We start from the raw sequence: 24,631 nt of genomic DNA on the forward strand, positions 1-24,631 counted from the left end.
ACATGCAGATGAATTGGGTCTGTCCCACGAAAGCTCATCACCGAATAAATCATTTTGTTAGTCTTTCAAGTGCTGTATTTCTGCTGTTTTGTTTTGTTAGAATACAGACTAACACGGCTACCTCTGTGTTACTATTCAACATGTACTGTGGTAGCTATAACCAAATAATGTGCAGAACTTCCTATGACTTTACAAAGCACAGTTGGTGTATTTACCTTGGAGGAGTAGATGGCAATTGGGTTTCGGGAGTTCTGCAGCAAGTAAACCCTCAGCTGTTGAGGTATGTCGCAGACAGCAGGGATCTTGTATGTATCTGGACCCAGAGTGTACTGCTCTCCTTCTGGGGAGAACTTTATTTCTTCCATTGTATAAAGTCCAACTCCCTGAACAAAGGCACCTTCAATCTGAGGAAAAATGTTCACAGTTTTTATTTCCATTCATTTTAAAAGATAAAAAATACAGATACAACTAAACTTTTAGATCTATGATGTAACTGGTTCCTTCTGTGGCATCTGGGCCAAAGACTGGGTTGAACTAAGCAACTGGATCAGATTCTGCTCTCCCTTACCACAATGTAAACCACAATAAAGTCACTGATGCCTGAATTATTTCAGATTTATATAGGTGTAACTGAAAGGGGAATCTGTCCTACATATTTCAGTGATTCTACTCACAGGACCAGGAATTTGCCCAAGAATTGTCAGATAAACAAGTAATTTAGTCTAACACATGTTGAAAAAGGAATTGAGGATGGCAACTGACATTTCTTCCTAGAAAAGTTACCAGACAGACATTTTTATTTGACAGTGTAACTTTTAATCTGAGAGGACAGCCACAATTAAAGGTCTTTTAAGTTGTCCCATGTAAGAGGAGAAATTGAAAATGTTCAGCTGTTTGACAGAGTTTTGTGTGCTCACAAAGACCATACACAGCCCTGTTTCCCTGAGTACAGCAGGAAATGAGTAACTAGCTGTTCCCAGCCTTCCTTTCTAAGCCATATTCTGTTCCCAAACAATTTTTTGCTCTTTGTTTTCTCTTAGAGCTGTATTTACTAGACTTATTACTGTCTGCTTGACTTTCTCTGGGTGCTACCTGTGTGCTGTCTCTCATATTCACAGACCAAAACAAGTCTATCAAACAAAACCTAAGTCCCTGCTTTTGATAACTTGTGAGCTACCTTATTCAGCATATATCCCACTTTTCAATGTGTTTGTGTGCTACTACTGTTGTTTCAACAATCTGCAAACAATAGCTTCTTTACATTTATCTTGAATTCAGGGCAGCAGCTACACCTCTTCCATATCAACAGGGTTTAACACATAATTAAAGGTTAAAGGCAATGTGAAAATGGGCTAGATTCGTACTTGTGGTAAGCAACTCAGAGTGCAGGAGAGCAGCTTAACAGGACATTCTGCACTTCGGAGCGTGTCCTCTGGGGAGGTGAGAGGGAGTCTGCCTCTCTGGTCCTTACCCCAGCCCCATGGTAGCCTGCCTGCTGCACTCCAAATTCCTTATCCCTTCCTGAGGCCCATTCCCTACACCCCATGCTACACCCCAACCCTTTGCCCTAGGCCATAGGATGCACCCCAATCCTCCCACACCCAACTTCCCTCCCAGAGTCTGCATCCCTCCCACATCCAGCCTCCTCCCCCACAAGAGTGACATTTGCCTCCCTTGCCTGCCATCATGCTTTCATTTTTCTACATGGCACTTCAGTACATCTGTCTTGTAGCTTTTCTCCTCCATGCCCTGAGCAAGGTCCTGTGGCTGGAGCAGAGCTGTACTTAGACATCCTCCTCTCCTCATGGACCTAGAAGAGCCACCACCTCTCAGGTTCTCCAGGCAGCAGTGTGTTCACTGTGTAGAGCTGGGAGGCCCAGCTGGGCAGTAGCTATGTGAGCTCTCCACAAACAGGAGCAAAGAGGAATTTCTGAAGCTTAAAATGTGAGGGACACAGGCTGCATATCTGGCTGCAGGGCAGCAGAGTTCAAAACAGTGACCAGAATGGTCACCTCCTGGAGGCTACTTAGGGTGATGTAAGCAATGCAATGTGCATGATGGCCCTGTATCATTCTAACTTCACTCTAAGTGCTCTGTTTCTTGTTGAGTAGGTTTTATTGTGCTGCCATAACATGAGAGTAAACTTGACGTGAGGAGCACTGCAGTGTGTTCACCCCCCAGTTAGGTTGAAATAAGCTGTCTTATGTTGACTTAACAGTGTAGAGTACACGTGGCCTTAGTTTCTTAGATCTGAAAAGACATCTTTGTATGCTCAAAAGTTTGAATCTTACCTCACCAAGTTGGTCCAATAAGATATTACCTGATCCCCCTTGCCTCTCTATGAAAGATTCTGGGCATTGGGTGGAAAGTTATCCTCACCAAGGAAGAGATCAGAGTAATCACCAATCAGCAGCTCATTTCCACCAGAATAAAAAGGAAATGCTGGACATATCTGGGGCATGTATGCGACATGCCAACACACATGCCCACATGAACTATCAAACAGAAACCAATTGGTGTGAGGAAATGAGGGTTTCCAAAAGAAATCTTAAGAAAAACTCTTAGTATAGATTGCAAAATAGTCAATCTCAACACCACAGAGCAAACAGAAGTAGTAGCAAATGACAGAGAAGAATGGAATTGACTAGTTTCCCTGCTGTGTGCCAAGATTGGCATAAGAGGGATGTAAAATAAAATAACAAAAACCACCCTAGTAAAAGAAAAAAAATATTTTTTCTGATATCTGTTCTCATTACCAGAAAACTTACTGCCAAATCTTGGTTCCATAGCAGTCAACAGTGAATTACAACTGACTTAAACAGAAACCAGGGTTCTTCCTTGAGTGTCCCCGTGGGTGCTCCACGATAGGTGCTGGGCTCGCCCCGGCGCCGCAGATTGGATCTTTCCAGCAGTTTCTGCCGGACTGCGCATGCGCCGGTGCGTGCCGCTCCCTTGCGCGCTCCCGGCCATGTGCGTGATCCGGTCCCTGCCAGTTCCTTCTTAACCGCCATCGGCTGCAGACGGAATCCGCTCAGGCTGCGGCCAGAGTCAGCGTATTTAGAGTTTTCAGAGTTTTTAGAGTTTCTTTTCAGAGTTCTTAGTTAGATTGTTTGTTTCTTTATTGCAAAAAAAAAAAAAAATATATATATATATAAAGTAGAAAGTCTTAGTAAACGAGAAGGAGGAGCGGAGGCAACCCGGGAATGTGAAGGCCAGTAGGCCTCCTGCCGCAGCAGGCTGGGGTCCGTGAGAGGGGAACAGGCACAGAGAAGGTGCTAAGTACCCTATTAACAGCTCAAGGACTCACCGCAATGTCCTCTTCAGGATTCAAGAAGTGTGAGTCATGCCGCGAAGCTATGCGGGCCTCTGATGGACACAGTCAATGTATTAGGTGCCTGGGGGAATCACACATCACCCAGAAATGCTCCTTTTGTGCAAAGCTCACGGCCAGAGCCAGAAAGGATAGAGAAATGCGGCTGAAAATGCTGCTGTTTGATAAGGCCCTCCAGCCAGACGTGCCAGAGAGGCCTCAACCGGAGGGACCCACAGGGCTCCATAAAAGGAAGGCAGTGTCCCTCACCCCCTCGGTGCAGAAACGGAGGAAGCTCTCTCCAGCCCGATCCCTGCCGGCGGCCACAGCGAGCGGGACGGGCGTAGCACACAGCCCCCAGCCGCAGTCACAAACAAGCGGCAGCGCAGCAGCGCACGTGGCAGAGGCTGAGCCTCTGATTACTAAGCAGCTGGCCCACGCAGCGTTCAGAGTGGCAGCCAGGCAAGTGCCGGAACTGGCGGCACCGCCGGAAGCGGCACAGACCCCCGCGGCGCCAACGGTGCAGGGCCAACAGGCACGCAGCCTGCAGGCACCGGAGGAGACCACCTGCACGGCACTGCAGATAAGTGTGCCGAGCGCGGCGCCGACAGCGGGGCCGAGATCCCCGGCACGGGAAGGGGCGGAGCCAGCCCCACAGGGGAGGGGAAAGGCAGCAGCGAAAACCCAGCACCGCAGCCCTTCTCTGGACAGGGCTGCAGGGCTGCTCTCAACAAGTCCTCCCCTTATGCTGCGAACACCAACCAGGAGACATTGGTCTCCCCCAGCCTACCCAGCGCCTCCTTCTCCGTTCCTCCAACCAGCGTCACCATGGCTCAGGCCACCCTCGCCCTTTCTGGGATTTGACCCTCTGGAGTACTATTACAAACCAGTTTCACCATTGTCTCAGTCATCCAGACGATCTCGCTCCCCCAGATATAGGGGGTATGCACCTCGAGAGCGGTCCAGCTCTCCATCCCAGGAACCGTGCCCGTGCTGCCACGGTCGTCCTTATCACGCTGGGCATAGACACCACAGGCATACACCCAGGGGCAGGTCCCCCTCGACCGTCCAGTACCCCCGCGGGCACTCATGGACGGGGACGGAAACACAGTTGTCTCAGGGGGAGTTGATTTTGGAACCCTGAGGTTTTCCCTCGCAAGCCTCCAGTGAGAGGGTGTACCACCGACAGCAGGACCCTGAGAGTTCAAGGGAGGTCTACCCTACTGGTTCCTCCTTGTCCTCCCCCGACGAGGCTACGGCCCCAGGGGATGTTGCCCCCCCGGACGACCTCAAACAGTTTCAGGAGCTGTTTAAAAGGGTGGCTTTCACGCAAGGGATCCAAACAGCAGAGGTGCAGGAGGAGCACCACAAGCTCCTCAAAAACCTGAGGCCTCCGGCCTCGTCCAAAATCGCTATCCCGCTCGACGAAGCAATCATGGAGTCTGCTACCACCATATGGCAGGCCCTGGCTTCCGCTCCACCTATAAACAAGAGAGCGGATAAGAAATACTTCGTCCCGGCGAAGGGCATGGAGTTCCTGTTTAGTCACCCACAACCAAATTCTCTGGTGGTAGAATCATCTCAGCAGAGATCGAAGTCTTCCCAGTACAAAGCGGGGGGAACAGACAGAGATGCCAAGAAGCTAGAGCTATTCGGCAGAAAGGTATACTCCTCCTCCTCCCTGCTGCTGAGAATGGCAAATTATGCAGCACATCTAGCGAACCACAATTTCGACAATTACTCCAGGCTTACTTCTCTCATGGATTCACTTCCAGAAGATAAGAAGCCGGTGCTGAAGGCCATCGTGCAAGAGGGCTATGCAGCTTCGAGGACAGGAGTCCAGATCGCCCTGGACGTAGCGGACATGGCGGCATGCTCAACGGCTACGGCAGTGGTCATGCGCAGGGAATGCTGGCTACAGACATCGGGTATCCCGAGGGATCTGCAGGCAAAAATTGTCGATCTTCCTTTCGACACGCAGAAGTTGTTTTCAGAGTCAAGTGATTCGGTCCTTCATTCCAGTAAAGACTCAAGAGCTACACTCAGAACCCTGGGTATTTATACCCCTCCATACAGAAAGAAAAAGTTTTACCCTCAACAAAGGCGATACCCGTACCAACCTCAGCGTGCTCAGTACCAACTGGGCTACGACCAAGGGCGGCATCAACAGCAACAACAGTATAGAATTCCTAGGCGACGTTCCCAACAAGGCCGTGCATCCTTGGGGCAGGCCCAAAGGCAACAAGTTTGACGGACAGGTTGAGGGCTGCACTATTACTACCATCATGCAATGTCATCCACAATTAATGTTCCGTCATCGCCTCCGACCGTTCCACTCACAATGGCAAAAGATCATCACAGACAAATGGGTACTGGAGATCATAGCCACGGGTTACGTGATCCCCTTTCAGTCGCTCCCACCGCCAAGACCTCCGCCCAGGCCTCATCTCAGGGATGCCTCCCACGAGGTGAAACTCAAGCATGAGGTGGACCACCTTATGCTTATAGGGGCGGTGGAAAGAGTGCCGGAGCAACTCCAGGGGAAAGGGTTTTATTCACGATACTTCCTCACAGAGAAGAAAACAGGAGGCTGGAGGCCCATCTTAGATCTTCGAGGCCTCAACCGGTACTTGCGCAAACAACGCTTTCGGACGATCACAGTCGCCTCTATACTCACGGCACTGGACAATGGAGATTGGTTTGCAGCCTTCAACTTACAAGATGCGTATTTTCATATAACAATCCACCCGGCTCACAGACGTTTTCTCCGGTTTATAGTCAGCAAAGAACATTTCCAATACAAGGTTCTGCCGTTCGGCCTCTCCTCGGCCCCCAGAGTCTTTACCAAGACCCTGGCAGTGGTGTCAGCCTACCTGCACAGACAGGGGGTATTTCTATTCCCATATCTGGACGACTGCCTACTGAAAGGGGCCTCGAAGGCAGAGGTACTACGCATGATACGCGTAACAGCAAACACGTTTTCTTCGCTGGGCCTGGTCATCAACCTTGCGAAGTCAAAGATCGACCCCACACAGGACATAGAGTTCATAGGGGCACGCATAAATTCTATCACAGCAAGCGTTTATCTACCCGACGCTCGCTTTCGCGCCATCGGTTTCCTGGTACAAGTCATTACATACAGCCCCATGGTGCCAGTTTTAACGTGCTTGCAGCTGCTAGGCCACATGGCAGCAGCAACGTTTGTGGTACAGAACGCCAGATTGCATACGTGCAACCTGCAACATTGGCTGGCGAGTGTCTACAAGCCGGCATCCCACACCGTCCGCAGGGTGATGTCGCCCACGACAGAGGTGCGCAGATCCCTGCAATGGTGGGTAAACCCCAAGAACATGCTAACGGGTGCCCTTTCACCAACCACAAATCTCTATTTTTCTCACCACCGACGCCTCCCACATAGGGTGGGGAGCACACATTGGCGAAAAGGTGACGCAAGGACTGTGGTTCCCTACGGAACAGTCACTGCATATAAATATACTGGAGCTCAGAGCAGTGTTCAATGCCTGCAAACACTTTCAAGACCACATACAAGGCAAGGTAGTCGGGATCAATACAGACAATACCTCCACCATGTTTTATATAAATCGACAAGGCGGAGCTCGATCCCGTGCCTTATGTGCGGAAGCAGTCCGGCTGTGGAACTGGTGCATCGCCAACAATATAACGTTGAAAGCCTCGTACTTACCAGGCGCTCACAACGTGAAGGCAGACCAGCTGAGCAGGCGCTTCGCACTCACACACAAGTGGCAGATCCGCTCCGATCTGCTACGACCGATCTTTCATGCATGGGGATTTCCCCAGATAGACCTGTTTGCCACTCAGCACAACAAGAAGTGCCCCCAATACTGCTCCAGGGCAGGACTGGGGCGGGGGTCCTTGGGGGACGCGTTCGCAATTTCGTGGAAGGGCCCCCTGCTTTACGCGTTTCCCCCCACAGTGCTCATCCACAAGGTCCTGCAGAAAGCCAGGAGGGAGAGAGCCCGCATGATCCTAGTGGTCCCAACATGGGATCGACAGCAATGGTTCCCCTTGCTTCTGCGCATGTCGGATCGTCCACTGCTTCCCCTTCCGGTGGCGCCAGACCTGCTCACGCAGGCCCAGAGGTCCATAGTGCATCCACAGCCCCGAGGCCTGCACCTACAAGCATGGTTAATCCATGGCTCAGCTCCCTAGAAAGTACATGTACGGAGGGAGTACAACAAGTCCTGGAGAGTAGCTGAAGGATCTCCACCAGGAAGACCTAGAAGCAGAAATGGACTCGATTCACTGCATGGTGTTCCACCAAGCAGTTAGCTCCCCTTGAGGTGCCTATACCTGTAATACTAGAATACTTACTGGACCTCAAGAGAGGCGGGCTCTTCCTCTCCTCGTTGAAGGTCCATCTCGCCGCTATATCGGCTTTTTGGCATGAAGAGGAAGGGCCCACGGTGTTCACCCATCCTATTACCAGGTTCCTGAAGGGGCTGGTAAACGTGTACCCGCCTCGGAAACCGCTTCCACCATCGTGGAGCTTGGACCTGGTGCTCAGCGCGCTAACGGGACCACCGTTTGAACCCTTAGCCACAGTTTCCCTCTGTCTCCTTACGATAAAGACAACCTTCCTTCTTGCAATCACGTCAGCTCGCAGGGTGAGCTCGCTCGCAGCAGTTATGGCAACGCCGTCCTGCACAGTATTCTCAAAGGAGGCGGTAACCTTACGGCTGCACCCAGCCTTCGTTCTGAAAGTTTCTTCAGAGTTCCATCTTAACAAACCTATAGTTTTACCCGAAGCCTCATAGCTCCAGCAAGGAGGCATGCCTGCACCTTCTGGACGTGAGGAGGGCATTGGCCTTCTACATAGACAGGACTAAGTCCTTCCGGAAAACGGACAGAATCCTACTCTCTCTCGCTCCCAGGTCAAAAGGAGAGGGTCTCTCTTCACAGAGAATCTCGAAGCACATTGCGTCCTGCATAAAGATGTGCTACGAATTTCGAAAAACTCCTTTACTGGCCCCGCCTAGGGCTCACTCCACCAGGGTGGTGGCGGCATCAACAGCCTTTTTCAAGGGCATCGCGCTAAAAGACATCTGCAGAGCGGCGACCTGGTCATCCTGTGACACCTTCGCCAAGCATTATGCCCTACACCAGGTATTCCAAGAGGATTCCCGCCTCTCGACAGCGGTCCTTTCGGGGGCAAGCTGCACATAAACCAATTACCCACCTCCTTTCTTGGGTTACTGCTGGGTAGTCACCTATCGTGGAGCACCCATGGGGACACTCGAGGAAGAAAGAGAAGTTACTCACCGTAGTAACGATGGTTCTTCGAGATGTGTCCCCGTGGGTGCTCCACCACCCGCCCATCCTCCCCGCTTCGGATCTCTGTTTGGTGTTTTTCAGGAGCATCCGAGGTGGTTGGTCAAGGAACTGGCGGGGACCGGATCGCGCACGTGGCCGGGAGCGCACAAGGGAGCAGCACGTGCCGGCGCATGCGCGGTCCAGCAGAAACTGCTGGAAAGATCTGATCTGCGGCGCTGGGGCGAGCCCGACACCTATTGTGGAGCACCCACAGGGACACATCTCGAAGAACCATCGTTACTACAGTGAGTAACTTCTCTTTTTGCCTTCAGTAGTATTTTGGCTATCTGTTCAGAGTGAGGTAAAGATGAAAAGAGGCAGGAAGAGGGATTTGTGATCTAGCCCTGACATATGCTGCATCCTTCCTGCAAGGCCTCAGTTCCCAGTAAAGTCTGCAGAAGTCACCTACCCCCCTTCAGAAAATGTTCAGCATGTTTTAGTAGCTGGCTATTTAATTTGTTATCATTAACACGTGTAATAGAAAGCAAATATTGCATAATTCTGAGCCCACTCAACACCTATTAGTGACAATGGATAGTCTCTCCTTGTCTGTATTGACACTGGATTGGATCTCTTACTGGAAAGTCTTTTGGTGCAAGAAATAGCCATCAGTAGCATCTATAGCCTAGCATGCCTGTGGAAGTACTTGCACATACCTGTCCTATATCTACAGCTGGATTTATGCTGAAACAAGCATCCATGACAATGTCCGTTCTGACATTCTGTTAAGCAAACACAAACATTGAGGGTACACACTTTGCAAACAATACAAATAGCAGACTTTAAGGAATTCAAACCCTATAAAATTAATATTCCAGGTTGACAGCACAGTACTGCAGATTGTTCTGAAACAGGGAAGCAAGTTCCAAAGGCCAAGGAATGGACAAGGGATGAATCTGTTTAAAGTGGTTTTGGTGAGCATATGGCAACTGAAATGCACCAATAGCACCTTGGGCTCAGGTAAGGAGAAGCCCTAGAAAGCACTTGTTTGTTCTCTTAGTAGATGTCCACGATTTGGATTGTGGTGGTCAGCCACTGCTGGATTAGATTGTGAGTCTAGAAGTGTGACAATAAGCACTGTCCCAGCATTAGGAAATCATGATGAGTGGTCACTGTGCTACCCTTCAAGAAGCTACAGTGACTGCTCTCGCTGGTGCCCTGCTAACTGCTATGAGAAGGGATCCAGACATGAGTAGCATAAGGTGTGGGGGAGGCACAGCCCCTACCCATGGTGACACCAGACACTTCCAATTAATTGAGAGGAGCCTGGTAGTTGCCACTCCTGAATATGCTTCTTTCAGTAACACAGGAGGCATTCTGCCTTCTCCCCATTCCACCAGAACAATCCCTTTGGGAGCTGCTCTTTGTCTAGTGCCTTTATGCCTTGCCTTTATGGGACAGTACCTTTTGCTTCAATAAAAGCCTGTGAAATAGGGGATCATTACTGATTTATGGGGTATATATTTCTGCACTGTTGGCCCAGGTGGACAAGTTCAGTTTATCAGGTCTCATTTAAGAGTCACAAAATAAGGTGTCTTGTGTTATGTTTTTGTCTTTATCATCTGTTCTGTTTGACTTTCTCTTCCTTAGTCTCATTAGCCAGCACCAGGTCTTCTTTCAAGAACATTAACAAATAAGAGTGAGAATGACAGAGCCATTCAGAGCCGCCTTGGCACTTTTCTGAGAACATGTAATCCATGACAGTTCTCTCTTCTCAGCAGAAGAAGCAAGAGGAAAAATAACTACACCAATACAGCTCTGGAGGGAGACATACAGGAATCTGCCAAGGTGTCCCTAAGGCCATTCACTATTTACCTTGTGATCACCTGTCAGACAGTCAATTTCCACTTCAGAACAAGCAGCTCCAAAAACAAAATATGGGAAAGCCTGACCTTCCCCTGTGTCCCAGTTCATGTTTGCCACATAGCCTCTGGTGGGAATAAGAGCATCCTTCAGACTGAGTGAGCAAAGCCATTTGATCTCCAGCATCCCCACCTCCACCCTCTCAATTGCAGAGCACATTGCCATGGAAATCATGTGACAAGACCCGGTTAATATCCTGCTCCAAGCCAGCTATTTGCACAGGCTCTAGTGAAGAAGGCCCTCTGTGTTGCAGCATTGCTGTGTTTTGCTGCACGCAAGAAGACAACGAGCCAGGGAGTGGTACAGATTCCTAGCACTATGAGGCACATCTCAGTGTAAGTTTTCTATGTCCCATCATGGTGGGAAGCTCTGCCTAAAACTACATGGGATGGTTCCACTTTCCAAATGCCAGCACGGGGTGAGAGATGCAGCTATAGGCAGTGAGTATGGCCTGGAGAGGAGACTTGTCCTTTCTTGGTTTCAGCCAACATGCAACATGCAGCCTGTTTCTTTGGGCTGTGTGCTAGGTGCCGGATTTGGATTTCAATAGAAAAGGAGGGTGAAAGGGCTGGTGAAGATGAGAGGTGAACTCTTATCCTCATTTGGCCCACCACTAAGGGCCACACCTAGTCCTTGATGCTGGTAATTTCAGAAAGATTGAGACATTCCTTACCTGAAGTAGCCGGTAGCTGAGAGACTCACACTTTGTGCATGAGCTTCAGTTATCTGCAATAGATCCATTTAGTTTTAAAGCTGAATAGAAATTTAGGTAAAGAACTAAAATATTTGTTTTACATTAAAAAGAATCTTAGCAGTGGTAAGAAGTAGGGTGCAGACTGAGACAGCAGAAACCCAGATGATAGAGAACAGAAGTTCCTGCGTAAAGAAATCATGGGTTGCACGCAGAGAAAGTATTTCCCTGGGATTTAGTGTCAAAGTTACAGGGAAAAACATGAAATTAAAACAGTAACACAAAAGAAAAAAACAGCAGCCAGTAACAAAAACAAGGTAACAAGCCAACAATCCATCCAAAATTTAAAATGATGAAAAAACCTGAACATGTCTAACTATACCTTTCCCTTGTACTTATACCTCTGTGGTTGATTCTGTGACAGTTAGGGTATTTTTGATTTTTATTCCAATTCCCCTGGAGGCAGCTCCCTGCCTATCTTTCTTCATGCATCTGCAGAGACAAAAGCCCCCGAACTGCAATTGTTCTCAGTTTAAACAGAATTACTTGTGCCAGTGTAACATTTTAAATAAGTTCATTTCTAGTTCAGACTAGGCCAAGGGACTTGCTGGTGATGACAGAGGGAGTCAGCACCACAGACAGGATGAGAATTTTGAGTTGCTCGTTCTCAGTTCTTCGCTCATCCTACTAGATCATACTACTCTGACTCGGTCTTTGCCACAGCGAGCAGCAACCAGCTTCATATTTTTCAGCAGAGTCAGTCAGAGTATTTATGCAATTGACATGAACCCAGAGCCCTACTGACTTCAGTGTAGTGGTTAATTAATGAAATAATAGGAGAAGAAACTATAATAAGTAATCTGATACACTCTAATTCAAGCCAGCAAGGTAAAGTGAAAGAACAACCCTCCCCCAAAGTCTGACCAAAGGAGCATTATTTAGCCTGTTGGCCCTACAGAGCAGGGAATGTCCCTTTTCTAGGTTTTCAGAGCATCCTGCACAATGGGGACTCTAGATAGAGCCCTACTAGAAATATTTTCTGCTACTAGTAAGTTAGAAGCCCGAAAAATCCTGAAGAATCAGTTGCATCATAGTTTAAAGAGAAGTAGATTGTTATTTAGTATTAGTGTCAGATGAGCAGTGAACATTGGGCAGATACCCAGGCATTGTCAGGAGGATGAAGTAGGCATGGTTAAAACTGCAAGTGAAAGAAGGTGGAAAAAGCTTGGAAGGACACCTTTGGTGAAAGACAGCTTGAAGTCTATGACAGTGCTGCAGAGGTGATGTGCTAGGAAATGCTGCAAGAAGAGGAAGGAGAAAGCTGATCTTGGGAAAATGAACACCAACAAGTTAAATGAATCCATAGCTGAGAGTAGCAGTGATGGAGGGATGATATAATATCCTGTGCAGGGCTAACTAGCCAAACCTGTTCCAGGGGAGAAGTGGTTTGGATTGTAGCCTTCTGGTGAGGACTTCATTCTACTATGGACAATGCTGATGACACGATGCTCTGGAGACCTTGGCAATGGTCTTTATATAGCAGTACAACCATTAATAAATGGTTTTTCATCACCAGTTAGAACAGTGTGATTTTCATAGAGTTGTATGTAGGAAGGGAGTCACAGCTATCACCATCCCTCTCCAAATACTACTGCATGGCCTCCCATTCCAGGAATGATTTGTGATGAATACTGCACAGCTGATGCATCTATGTTGCTATACATATGGACAACACTACTCAGCTCCTCTCCCATTCTGAATAAGAGCCAGGTTACTCCTGGTCCCTGCCAGGATACATAGGAAGGGACAGCACAAGGGTACCTCAGGCAAGGCTAGGGACAATCTCAGCAGTCTGCTGGTCATGTCAGGGGCGAGCAAATTGCAATGCCCACTCTGATGCTTGATCCCTCCTGAGCTGCTTTGGGGCAATAGCCTCCATGCTGATTCCTAACTGAAGAGTGATGGTAGATGCCACAGTGTAACCCAGGATTTATCATCCCACATACTAGCCCATGGATTTTTCATAGAAATGTAAAAGTAGCACTGACCCAGTCCTCCCATTTTCCTCCAGGGTATTTATTAATGATGGGCTCCAGGCGTTTCCGAAGAATCTGGCAAGCATTCTGCAGAGGAGAGAGGCGGAAACAGTTAACAGAAAACAGAAGATGAATTCAGCAGCAGTAGCAGCAACATCTGGTTTGAAATTTCAAAGTATCATAGTCTGTTATGTGGCAGTGGTACTCTGCCAAGAATCTGCTCCAGGTTGCCTTCAACCAAAGATTGTTCAAGGCCAGTGTGACTTATGTCAGAATACCATTGTTCCATTACATCTAATAAATATCTATCCCCCCTTCTGTGTTCTTCTAATTGGCCAGCTGCAAAAGCAGCCCTTATCAATGAGCAGAACTGGTGCCTGTCCTCATGAAACTAACCCATCTGCACACCAATGTCTAACTGACGCCATCACCAAGTAGAAGACAAAGAGCTTGGCTCTGATCTCCTACAGGTTTTACACCAATATTATGTCACTTGCTATGGTCAATTTACAATATCTTCAGGAGGACCAGGTGCAAAGTACATGAAAAAGTAAAGGTGTCTCATTCTGATGGTAATGAAGTCATCAGATTCAAAAGAAATATATCCTGGAATCTTTTCTCAGCTTGTGTTTAAGTATCCAGGTTGGTAGCGGGACCAGTTGGTTCCTCTGACTAAATCCTGCACAAGCATCTTTACAACTGATACTGAAACGCAGAGAGGAAAAAGTTGTGAGCTAGTACTAGTTCAGCCATTTGCCCTTGCATAAACTGCTCATGTGGCAAACAAATGAGACACTCAGAGGAGAAGGTACTGATCTCTATCAGTGGTGCTCAGAAACAACAATGATTGAAGGGGGCAAATGTTCCAAGTGATATGTACTATTTGAAATAAGCAATAAAAACAGTAATAATTCATAAAAAAATGTAACCTGGACTGCTTTTCCATTGACGTCTGAGCCAACTGATCCTGCTGTGACTATCGCATTAGGAACAGTTACTGTGCTTGTTTCGCAAAAGTGTACATATGACAATGGTACGTTTAATTCACGGCTGGCAATCTGCAAGTAAAGTAAATGAAACTGTATCCAGTCCCACTGAGAGAAAACAGTATTGACTCAAGAAAAAGAGCACTGCCAGTTCTATGTATAAATAAGACCCAGCTTGATAGGGGATGTCTTGTGTTAATTTGACAATGCCAAGCACTAAAATCTTTTTTCTGCTGCTGTTTTTGCACAGCTCTACACTGATGTGTATAACATGTATAATTGCCTTAATAAAAAGGTGGGGACAACTGGGAACAGCTAAAATTTAAAATAATTCTCTTATATCCAACATTTTCAAACATTTCTCTTGGAGAAGGTGGTGGACATAGAATGGGTTGGAGAGGTTTGTCTCAGATCTTTTCCTGGATGAGCTGTTCTCTCTAACTTGACCTTTATTGCATACAGAATGCATTGGGTCAGATTTTAAACATACTGATTAGCTCTCTCACTATTGGATTTGAAATCTCACCCTTCTTTCTGCCTACACAAACAATTTGAAACAGTTATATTAGGTCATATTTCCAGGTTGCAATGTGACATTGCATTGTGATAGGTATACCTCATTAGCATACCTAATTTCAGTCCCCAAATTAACGATGTTCCACCTACATTTGGTGTCTCTGTACTTCATTTCTCACAGGTATGTATCAGAAATTCAGCTTCTTCTTCGAGTGTCCCCGTGGGTGCTCCACAATAGGTGTCGGGCTTGCCCGGCGCCGCAGATCGGATCTTCCAAGCAGTTTCTGCCGGACCGCGCATGCGCCAGCGCGCGCCGCTCCCTTGCGCGCTCCTGGCCATGTGCGCGATCCGGTCCCCGCCAGTTCCTCTTAACCGCCATCGGCTGCAGACGGAATCCGAACTAGGCTAAGGCCAAGTAGCGTATTCAATGACTTTAACTGTTTTTCTTTAAAGTTTTTCAAGTACTTAGGCTACTACAAGTTAGCCGGTTGTTATTTTTGCAAAAAAAAAAAACAAAAAAACAAAAGCAACAAACAAACTACAAGCGGGACAGCTTCAATCCAGTCCCAGTAACAAGCGCCGGAGGCCAGGAGCATAGGGCCATCAGCCCTCCTGCTGCGGCAGGCCATCGGAAGGGGAAAACAGCACAGAGAAGGTGCTAAGTACCCGTTTAACAACTGAAAGACTCACCAACAATGTCCTCTTCAGGATTTAAAAAATGTGAGTCCTGCCGAGAGGCGATGCCAGCGTCCGATGGGCACAGTCTATGCATAAGGTGCCTTGGGGAGTCCCATGTTGCACAGAAATGCTCCTTCTGTGCTAAATTAACAGCCAGAGCAAGGAGAGACAGGGAGGTGCGGCTTGAAATGCTGCTTTTTGATAAGGCCCTCCAGCCAGACGTGTCGGAGCGGCCGCAGCAGGAGGGACCCTCCGGGGCCCATAAAAGGAAAGCTGCCTCCCTCACCCCATCAGCGCAAAAACGGAGGAAAGCCTCCCCAGCCCGGTCCCTGCCGGCAGCAACAGCGAGCGGGACGGGAGGAGCGAGCAGCCCCCAGCCGCAGCAACAGCTGATCGGCGGCGGCACGGAGAGCCACGTGGAAGCGGCTCAGCCTCCGATAATCAGCCAGCCGCCCCGCACGGCAGGCAGGGCGGCGGCTAAACAAGCGCCGGTACCGGTGGCACCGCAGGCAGCGGCACCGACCCCCGGGGAACCGGCGGTGCAGAGTGCACAGGCACACAGCCTGCAGGCACCGAAGGACACCGCACGTGCGGCACCGCCTTCGAGCGTGCTGAGCACGGTGCGGACGGGGCCGGGATCCCCTGTGCATCAGGGGGCGGAGTTACCTCCTCCAGGGAGGGGGAAGGCTGCACACAAGAGGAGGCATTGCAGCCCCTCTCCGGACAGGGCTGTGGAGTTGCTTTCTCACAGCCCTCCGCTTATGTTGCAGACTCCAGCCAGAAGGCAGGGGTCCCCCCTAGCCTACCCGGAGCCCCCTTCTCCATTTTTGCAACCAGCCTCACCCTGGCTGGGACCACCTTCACCCTTCCTGGGGTTTGAACCGCTGGACTATTATGCAAAATTGCTCTCTCCAGTGTCTCGACGATCTCCCTCCCCCAGACGCAGAGGGTATGCACCAAGGGAGTGGTCTAGGTCACCTTCCCAAGAACAGTGCCTATACTGCCATGGTCGCCCCTACCACGCGGGGCATAGACACCATCGGCAATCTACTAGGGAAAGATCCCCACAGACGATCTCGTACCCCCGAGGGCAATTGCGACCGGGGTCAGAGACTCAGGCATCTCAGGGGGGACTGGTTATGGAACCCCGAGATTTTCCCTCGCAACTCTCTAGTGAGAGGGTGTACCATCACCAGCAGGAACCGGAAGGGTCCAGAGAGACGTACCCCAGCGGTTCCTCGCTCTCCTCCCCGGACGAGGCTACGGCCCCGGGGGACGTCCATCCTCTGGACAATCCCAAACAGTTTCAAGAGCTGTTTAAGAGGGTGGCCTTCACGCAAGGCATCCAGACAGCAGAGGTGCAAGAGAAACACCATAAACTCCTCAAAAATTTGAGACCTCCGGGCTCCTCCAGAGTAGCAATACCGCTTGATGAAGCAATCTTAGAGTCCACCACTACGATATGGCAGACCCCTGCGACTATTCCGCCTGTCCAAAAGAGAGCGGATAAGAAATACTTCGTGCCGGCGAAGGGCATGGAGTTCCTGTTCAGCCACCCACAGCCGAATTCCTTGGTGGTGGAGTCGTCGCAACAAAGATCAAAGACATCTCAATTCAGGACAGGGGGAACAGACAAAGATGCCAAGAAGCTAGAGCTGTTCGGCAGAAAGGTCTACTCCTCCTCCACTTTAACGTTGCGAATGGCAAATTACGCAGCGCACTTAGCGAACCATAATTTCGACAACTATTCCAGGTTAACCTCCCTCATGGACTCGCTTCCAGAGGACAAAAAGCCGGTGCTCAAGGCCATAGTGCAAGAAGGCTACGCGGCCTCGAGGACGGGAGTTCAGATCGCCCTGGACGTTGCGGACACAGCAGCACGTTCCACAGCAATGGCAGTGGTGATGCGAAGGGAGTCCTGGCTCCAGACTTCGGGTATACCGAGGGATCTGCCGGCGAAGATAGTTGACCTCCCCTTCGACTCGCAGAAGCTGTTTGCTGAATCAACTGACTCGGTCCTTCATTCCAGTAAAGATTCAAGAGCCACACTCAGGACCCTGGGGATTTACACCCCTCCATACACAAAGAAAAGGTACTACCCTCAACAAAGACGGTACCAGTACCAGCAACAGCGTCCCCAGTACCACAGGGGTTACGAGCAAGGGCGACATCAACAGCACGAGCAGTACAGAACTCCCAGGCGACGTTCACAACAGAGCCGTGCGTCCTCGGGGCGGGGCCAAAGGCCACAAGTTTGACATACAGATCCAGGGCTGCGCCATCACTACCATCGCACAAGGTCCTCCGAAGCGACTATTCCACCATCGCCTCCGACCATTCTACGACCAGTGGCAAAGGATCACCACAGACAAATGGGTGCTGGAGATCATAGCCACGGGGTACACCATCCCCTTCCAGTCGCTCCCACCGTCACGACCTCCACCCAAGCCCCACCTCCAGGAGGCCTCCCATGTAGCGAGGCTCAGGCAGGAGGTGAACCATCTCATGCTCATAGGGGCAGTGGAAAGAGTGCCGGAGCAACTGCAAGGGAAAGGGTTCTACTCCAGGTACTTCCTCACGGAGAAAAAGACAGGAGGCTGGAGGCCCATCTTAGACCTTCGCGGCCTCAACAGGTACCTGCGCAAGCAACGTTTTCGGATGACCACAATCGCCTCCATCCTTACAGCACTGGACGATGGAGACTGGTTCGCAGCCCTCGATTTACAAGACGCGTACTTCCACATAACTATCCATCCAGCTCACCGGCGATTCCTCCGGTTCATGGTAGGCAACGAACACTTCCAATACAAGGTCCTACCGTTTGGCCTCTCCTCGGCCCCCAGAGTCTTCACCAAGACCTTGGCAGTGGTGTCAGCCTACCTGCACAGACAGGGGGTATTTATTTTCCCGTATCTGGACGACTGCCTGCTCAAAGGGGCCTCGAAGGGGGAGGTTCTGCGCATGATACGCGTCACAGCAAACACGTTCTCTTCACTCGGCCTGGTTATCAATCTGGCAAAATCGAAAATAGACCCCACACAGGACATAGAGTTCATAGGGGCTCGCATAAACTCGGTTACAGCGAGAGTATATCTACCAGAGGCTCGCTTTCGGGCCATCGGTTCCCTCGTGCAGGTCATCACCTTCAGCCCTACGGTGCCGGTCTTGACATGCTTGCAGCTGCTGGGCCACATGGCAGCGGCGACGTTCGTAGTACAGAACGCCAGGTTACACATGCGCAGCATGCAGCGCTGGCTGGCGAGTGTATACAAACCGGCAGTACACACCGTTCACAGGGTGGTGTCGCCCACAGCCGGGGTGTGCAAATCCCTACAATGGTGGGTAAACCCCAGGAACCTGCTAACAGGGGTACCCTTCCACCAGCCGCAAATATCGGTTTTTCTCACTACAGATGCCTCCCTCATAGGGTGGGGAGCGCACATGGGCGAAGAGGTGACTCAAGGACTGTGGTCACCCACGGAACAGTCACTACACATAAATATACTGGAGCTCAGAGCAGTGTTCAACACCTGCAGACACTTTCGAGACCACATACAAGGCAAAGTCGTCGGGATCAGTACAGATAATACCTCCACCATGTTTTATATAAACAGGCAAGGAGGAGCTCGATCCCGTGCCTTATGCGCAGAAGCAATCCGCTTATGGAACTGGTGCATCGCCAACAATATAATCTTGAAAGCCTCATACTTGCTGGGTGCACACAATGTGAAGGCAGACCAGCTGAGCAGGCGTTTTGCACTCACACACGAGTGGCAGATCCGTCCCGATCTGCTACGGCCGATTTTCCACGCATGGGGTTTTCCCCAAATAGACCTGTTTGCCACTCAGCACAACAAGAAGTGCCCACGATTCTGCTCCAGGGCAGGACTGGGATGGGGGTCCCTGGGGGACGCGTTTGCGATCCCGTGGAGGGGCCCCCTGCTTTATGTGTTTCCTCCCACAGTGCTGATCCACAAAGTCTTGCAGAAAGCCAGGAGGGAAAGGGCCCGGATGATCCTAATAGTCCCAACGTGGGATTGACAACAATGGTTCCCCCTACTCCTGCGCATGTCGGACCGTCCACCGATGCCTCTTCTGGTGGCGCCGGATCTGCTCACGCAAGCCCAGGGGTCCATAGTGCACCCGCACCCCCAAAGCCTGCGACTGCAAGCGTGGTTAATCCATGGCTCAGCTCCCTAGAGAGCACATGCACAGTGGAAGTACAGCAAGTCCTAGAAAGTAGCAGGAGGACTTCCACCAGGAAGACCTACAAGCAAAAATGGACTCGCTTCACGGCTTGGTGTTCTACCAAACAGCTGGCCCCCCTTTTGGTGCCTATACTTACAATACTAGAGTATTTACTGGACCTCAAGAGAGGAGGACTCTCGCTATCCTCGTTGAAGGTCCACCTTGCCGCCATCTCGGCGTTCAGACATGAGGAGGAAGAGCACACAGTGTTCGCCCACCCTATGGTTACCAGGTTCCTCAAAGGGTTGGTAAACCTATGCCCCCCTCGGAAACCGATTCCACCTTCGTGGAACTTGGACCTGATGCTTATCACGCTAATGGGACCACCGTTCGAGCCCTTGGCCACGGTTCCGCTCCGCCTCCTTACAATAAAGACGACCTTTCCTCTTGCAATTACGTCAGCTCGTAGGGTGAGCGAGCTCGCGGCAGTCATGGCAACGCCACTCTGCACTGTTTTTTCCAAGGAGGCGGTAACCATACGGCTGCATCCAGCCTTTGTTCCCAAAGTTTCTTCCGAGTTTCACATTAACGAACCTATTGTTCTACCCTCGTTTTATCCAAAGCCTCATAACTCCAACAAAGAGGCGCACCTACACCTCCTGGACGTGAGGAGGGCGCTAGACTTCTACGTAGACAGGACCAAGTCCTTCCGGAAAACGGATAGACTCCTAGTCTCCCTCGCTCCCAAATCGAAAGGAGAAGGTCTCTCCTCGCAGAGAATCTCAAAGCACATTGTATCCTGCATAAAAATGTGCTACGAGCTCAAAAAGACTCCTTTATCGGCCACTCCCAGGGCTCATTCCACTAGGGCGGTGGCGGCATCAACAGCCTTTTTCAAGGGCGTTGCGTTAAAAGACATTTGCAGAGCGGCGACCTGGTCATCCTATGACACCTTCACCAAACATTACGCCCTTCACAGGGTATTCCAAGAGGATACCCGTCTCTCTGCAGCGGTCCTCTCGGGCACAAGCTGCACATAATCCGATTACCCACCTCCTATCTTGGGTTACTGCTGGGTAGTCACCTATTGTGGAGCACCCACGGGGACACTCGAAGAAGAAAGAGAAGTTACTCACCGTAATAACGGTGGTTCTTCGAGATGTGTCCCCGTGGGTGCTCCACTACCCGCCCATCCTCCCCGCTTCGGATCTCTGTTAGTGTTTTGCAGGGGCACCCGAGGCGGTTGGTCGAGGAACTGGCGGGGACCGGATCACGCACATGGCCAGGAGCACGCAAGGGAGCGGCGCGCGCCGGCACATGCGCGGTCCGGCAGAAACTGCTTGGAAGATCCGATCTGCGGCGCTGGGCAAGCCCGACACCTATTGTGGAGCACCCACGGGAACACATCTCAAAGAACCACCGTTACTACGGTGAGTAACTTCTCTATCTTGGTGCTGACATTATAGTTGTTTACACTGGAGGAATTAAATCCACGGCATCTTAGTTTCCTCCATGAAAAACTTGTTTTTCCATCTCTTTTTGGATCCTTTTCATCTACTCTGTTGTATATTTGGTGCATAAATACCTTTGCAGATCTGGGCATTAGTCTCTGACCTTACCCCTTTCTGAAGTCTGGCTTTATCTGTATTTCAGAGGTAAACATAAAGCTCAGCGTTAGCCTTCCTCCTGACCTTGGCTGTTGTAGAATTTTCTTGCAGAACTTCCAAGCACAATTCACCTTCTCTAATGATGCAGTCCCATGAACATCTCTCAGATTTCCATCTTTATTCAAATGATTAATTCTTGTCTAACCTGTAACATCTTCGTGTGAATTCCTTGTCCTAGTTCAATCCCGCCATGAGTCACCAGCACAGACCCATCTGTATAGATATGGACTAGAGCTGCAGCCTAAAGAAAAACAGAGATTGTTACTTTATTTATTAAAGCTGATGCTAACATCATAACCATTTTTAACAAGGGGATGTACCAACAAGGGCAGGGGTAGAGTCAGATTTCATACCCAGAGGCACAGCAATCTAGATGTTGTTAGGGGGATGAGAGAATCCTCCAGGTGAGGGGTGAGCAAACTAGGGGATGGGCTGTCTTGGAGTGTGTGTGTGAAATTTCGTAAGTGGGGACACAGCATGTTTGGCTGCTAAGTGTCAGGCTCATCCATCTCATTAAAAATCTCAAAATACGTTATTGTTTTATGTATGCGTTCACATTTATATACCGACCCATAAAGTTTTTACATTCTACATTTTCTTACATGTGCTGAAAGGGTTTTTTTCATATGAACATAACTGAAATTTCTGTTAGTTTTGATTACCTTAGAGAGGTTGTTGGTGGGGGGTCCTGCTAATGGCAGGAACAAAAAGTGGAGTCCAGTGTAAAAAGTTTGCTCTGGCTGATGACCACAAGCTTGTTGCAGTTATCAATTTAGGCTGAGGAGCCGTTTCGCTAAGCAGTTTGTTGTTATATAGAGTTCGGCCATTACTGCAATCATTCATTTCACTTTTTTTTTTTAAGAGTTTTTTGAAACCACTGTGAAAGTGGGTGACTGAGCCTTGTCATCTCACTTCTGTTGTGAGATACTTCTAGCATCAAACACCATTTGCCCTCATCCCCAATCAGAAGGGGAGGAGGCAGTATTTGATGTTGAGCTGCTGGTCCTTGTGGACAGTAGGCAGAGTCTGGGTTTTGTGGGTGGGGGTGAGTGATACTGCCCTGTAACAGCTTTGCCCACAGGCTGGATAAAAGATCTTCTACTATTAACCGCTAATTCTCCTTTAGTGCAAGTAGTGGAGGCCTGTGTCTTAGAACTGAAGAATCCTGATACTAGTCACAACTCCTCCTATGTGTGTATTTGTGTCTCCATCCCCACAAAGTTTATATAATGATTGATTCTGTTGTCTTCAGCGCATAGATTTATTACAGATTGACGTAACTATCTGACAACTGTTCATTATGTATGAAGACATAAATGTCACGGCTGCTCTTCCATTTTCCCACTTGTCACACGAATGGACTGGGACCCGACTTCATTGCCTCTAATCTTATGTTGGCACATCCATGGTATTAGTCGGGTTCCAGAAAGGTAGCTATCTTAAACTGGGGAGGTTGGGAGTGGAACTATGCCAGAAGCACATTTGAATAGAAATGATAAACTTTCATTCACGGTTACACATCAAAAAAAGTAATCTCTCCCATGCATGATCATGAGAATAAATCTATCCCATGTAAGCCATCTACCCTCATGCTGGAGTAGGAGACTACAATGGAGAACTAAACACGAAGCTGGAAAATATAATTTATATGCTATGTCTCTGCAGTGCACCCAGGTCCAAGAGCAAAGGACTGAACTTAGCAAAGTATTATGAAATCTAGTGCCTGCCTGACATCTTTATATATTTTATATCTGGTATTTCTAATTAGGGAGGGATGTGTCTGCAGATGTTTGAACATTCCAGCAGCTGAATCCTGAAATCATTAATCAGTTTTTACTGAGGCAATACTTGCAGATTTCAGTTGGAGTCTTGTCTGAATAAAAACAGAGTGAACCCTAAGTATGTGCTTTAGGATTTGGTCCTATATTGTTGGAGATGTTTATCTCCTTCTCAGTCTTTTTTGATACTTTTAGACCATAACACCTCTTATCTAACTTTAATTGAAAAATATATACTCTTTTCCTGGAGTTCTCCACAGCAGGGAATTTTCTCTCATGCAAGATGTCAGCAGAAGGCCAAAGAACTATTGAAGCCTATTTTGAGATCTTAAGTGAAACTGGATGGTGCCTAGCCTTGTACTGATCCTCCACACAAGGGTAAGTTTCCTCCTCTGTGTATGTAACTTGCAGTCGCAGTGCTCTTTTACTGTACCCATTGTGGGGTGAATTATCTGAAACTCAGAGTTCTAAACCTGCAAACTTGCCAAATTGTGGCACAAGCAGCTGAAATGAGTGAAATGTGAAACACTGGATATTGTTGTGCATTAAGCCATAACTCAGATTTCAATATTTTGGGGTTGTTTGAGACAATCTAACCTATGATGAAGGATATTTTGTGGCCATGTGATTTGTATGAAGTAAAACTGCAAAAAATCAGTAATTTACATCACATGGATCACATAAGGAAGCTGACAATGATCATCAGCAGGTTTTGAACCTTCAGATCCCCAGCACAAGCTTCTACTGCTTCAGCTACAAAAGTAGTCATTATGTTCATTGTGGGCAAGCCACTAGAAGCAGCATGAAACGCATTTTGCTAATGAGCAGTACAATTATTTGCTAGGCAGCAGAAGAATGCTGGAATCAGGAATCTGCAGTTGTACTCCTTGCTATGGGAGGAGTGTGTGGCTGATTGGTTATATCAGTAGTTACAGAGAGGAGAGCAAGTACCTAGATATTGCATTTATTCTGAAAGGAATTGTGGATGAGTGGAGGAGGCTTGTGCCTATCATATCACAGAATCATAGGGCTGGAAGGGACCTGTGGTTTCCAGCTGTGTCTCTTATTGCTCCTCCTTCCCACTACCTTGATAGCTACATTCCTGCTTATTCTTTAAGAATGCTGGAGCTCTGAGGTCTTTAAGGCGGCACTCGCAAATCTTACCTGGTGGAAATTTGTATAATTAAATCCAACTGAAAACTTCATGGGAATAATGGCAATCCCTTTCTTCTTCCAGTAATTTTGCTTGTTAAATTCTTCCACAGCTGTTTTCCTGCTGTAGTATTCAGATTTCTCCATACATTCATTCCAACATTTTGCTAGGTTTGTTGCATCAAACTCTTCTTTGAAGGGCGTTAGATTAACTCCTTTGTACATGTTTATCTCCCTGATCTGAAAAAAAGGTGAAGAAGCTGATATAAAATATGTATGTAGTGCCAAATGTGTACTGAGCACTTTATAAATATAATGACACATGACAGCCCTGGAAAGAAAAGAAAAGGGGGAGAGGCTGCCTGAAGATAGGATCTGAAGGAGGAAGGAGAAGTCTTGTGGAATAGAAATAGA

The 24,631-nt window shown here is 48.7% G+C and overlaps 1 protein-coding gene and 1 long non-coding RNA gene across 4 annotated transcripts in view; one reads left to right on the forward strand and one right to left on the reverse strand.

The window, feature by feature from the left end:
• Positions 1-14,058, forward strand: part of LOC142017198 (uncharacterized) — a 30,318-nt gene extending 16,260 nt beyond the window's left edge. The window contains exons 2-3 of the long non-coding RNA XR_012646481.1: positions 9,481-9,622; positions 13,288-14,058. This is a non-coding gene — a long non-coding RNA (uncharacterized LOC142017198). The remainder of the gene's footprint in view (positions 1-9,480; positions 9,623-13,287) is intronic.
• The window catches only part of LOC142017196 (aldehyde oxidase 2-like), a 107,994-nt gene that overhangs the window by 10,716 nt on the left and 72,647 nt on the right, over positions 1-24,631 (reverse strand). For all 3 annotated transcript variants that reach the window (XM_075001913.1, XM_075001912.1, XM_075001915.1), the window contains 8 exons: positions 24,230-24,457; positions 21,433-21,528; positions 14,182-14,310; positions 13,265-13,339; positions 11,199-11,251; positions 10,478-10,592; positions 9,319-9,384; positions 216-404 (listed from right to left, as the gene is read on the reverse strand). In XM_075001913.1, the coding sequence (XP_074858014.1) occupies positions 216-404; positions 9,319-9,384; positions 10,478-10,592; positions 11,199-11,251; positions 13,265-13,339; positions 14,182-14,310; positions 21,433-21,528; positions 24,230-24,457 (951 nt within the window). The remainder of the gene's footprint in view (positions 1-215; positions 405-9,318; positions 9,385-10,477; positions 10,593-11,198; positions 11,252-13,264; positions 13,340-14,181; positions 14,311-21,432; positions 21,529-24,229; positions 24,458-24,631) is intronic.

This window comes from Carettochelys insculpta, chromosome 8 (genome assembly GCF_033958435.1).
Source record: "Carettochelys insculpta isolate YL-2023 chromosome 8, ASM3395843v1, whole genome shotgun sequence".
Lineage (NCBI taxonomy): Eukaryota > Metazoa > Chordata > Testudines > Carettochelyidae > Carettochelys > Carettochelys insculpta.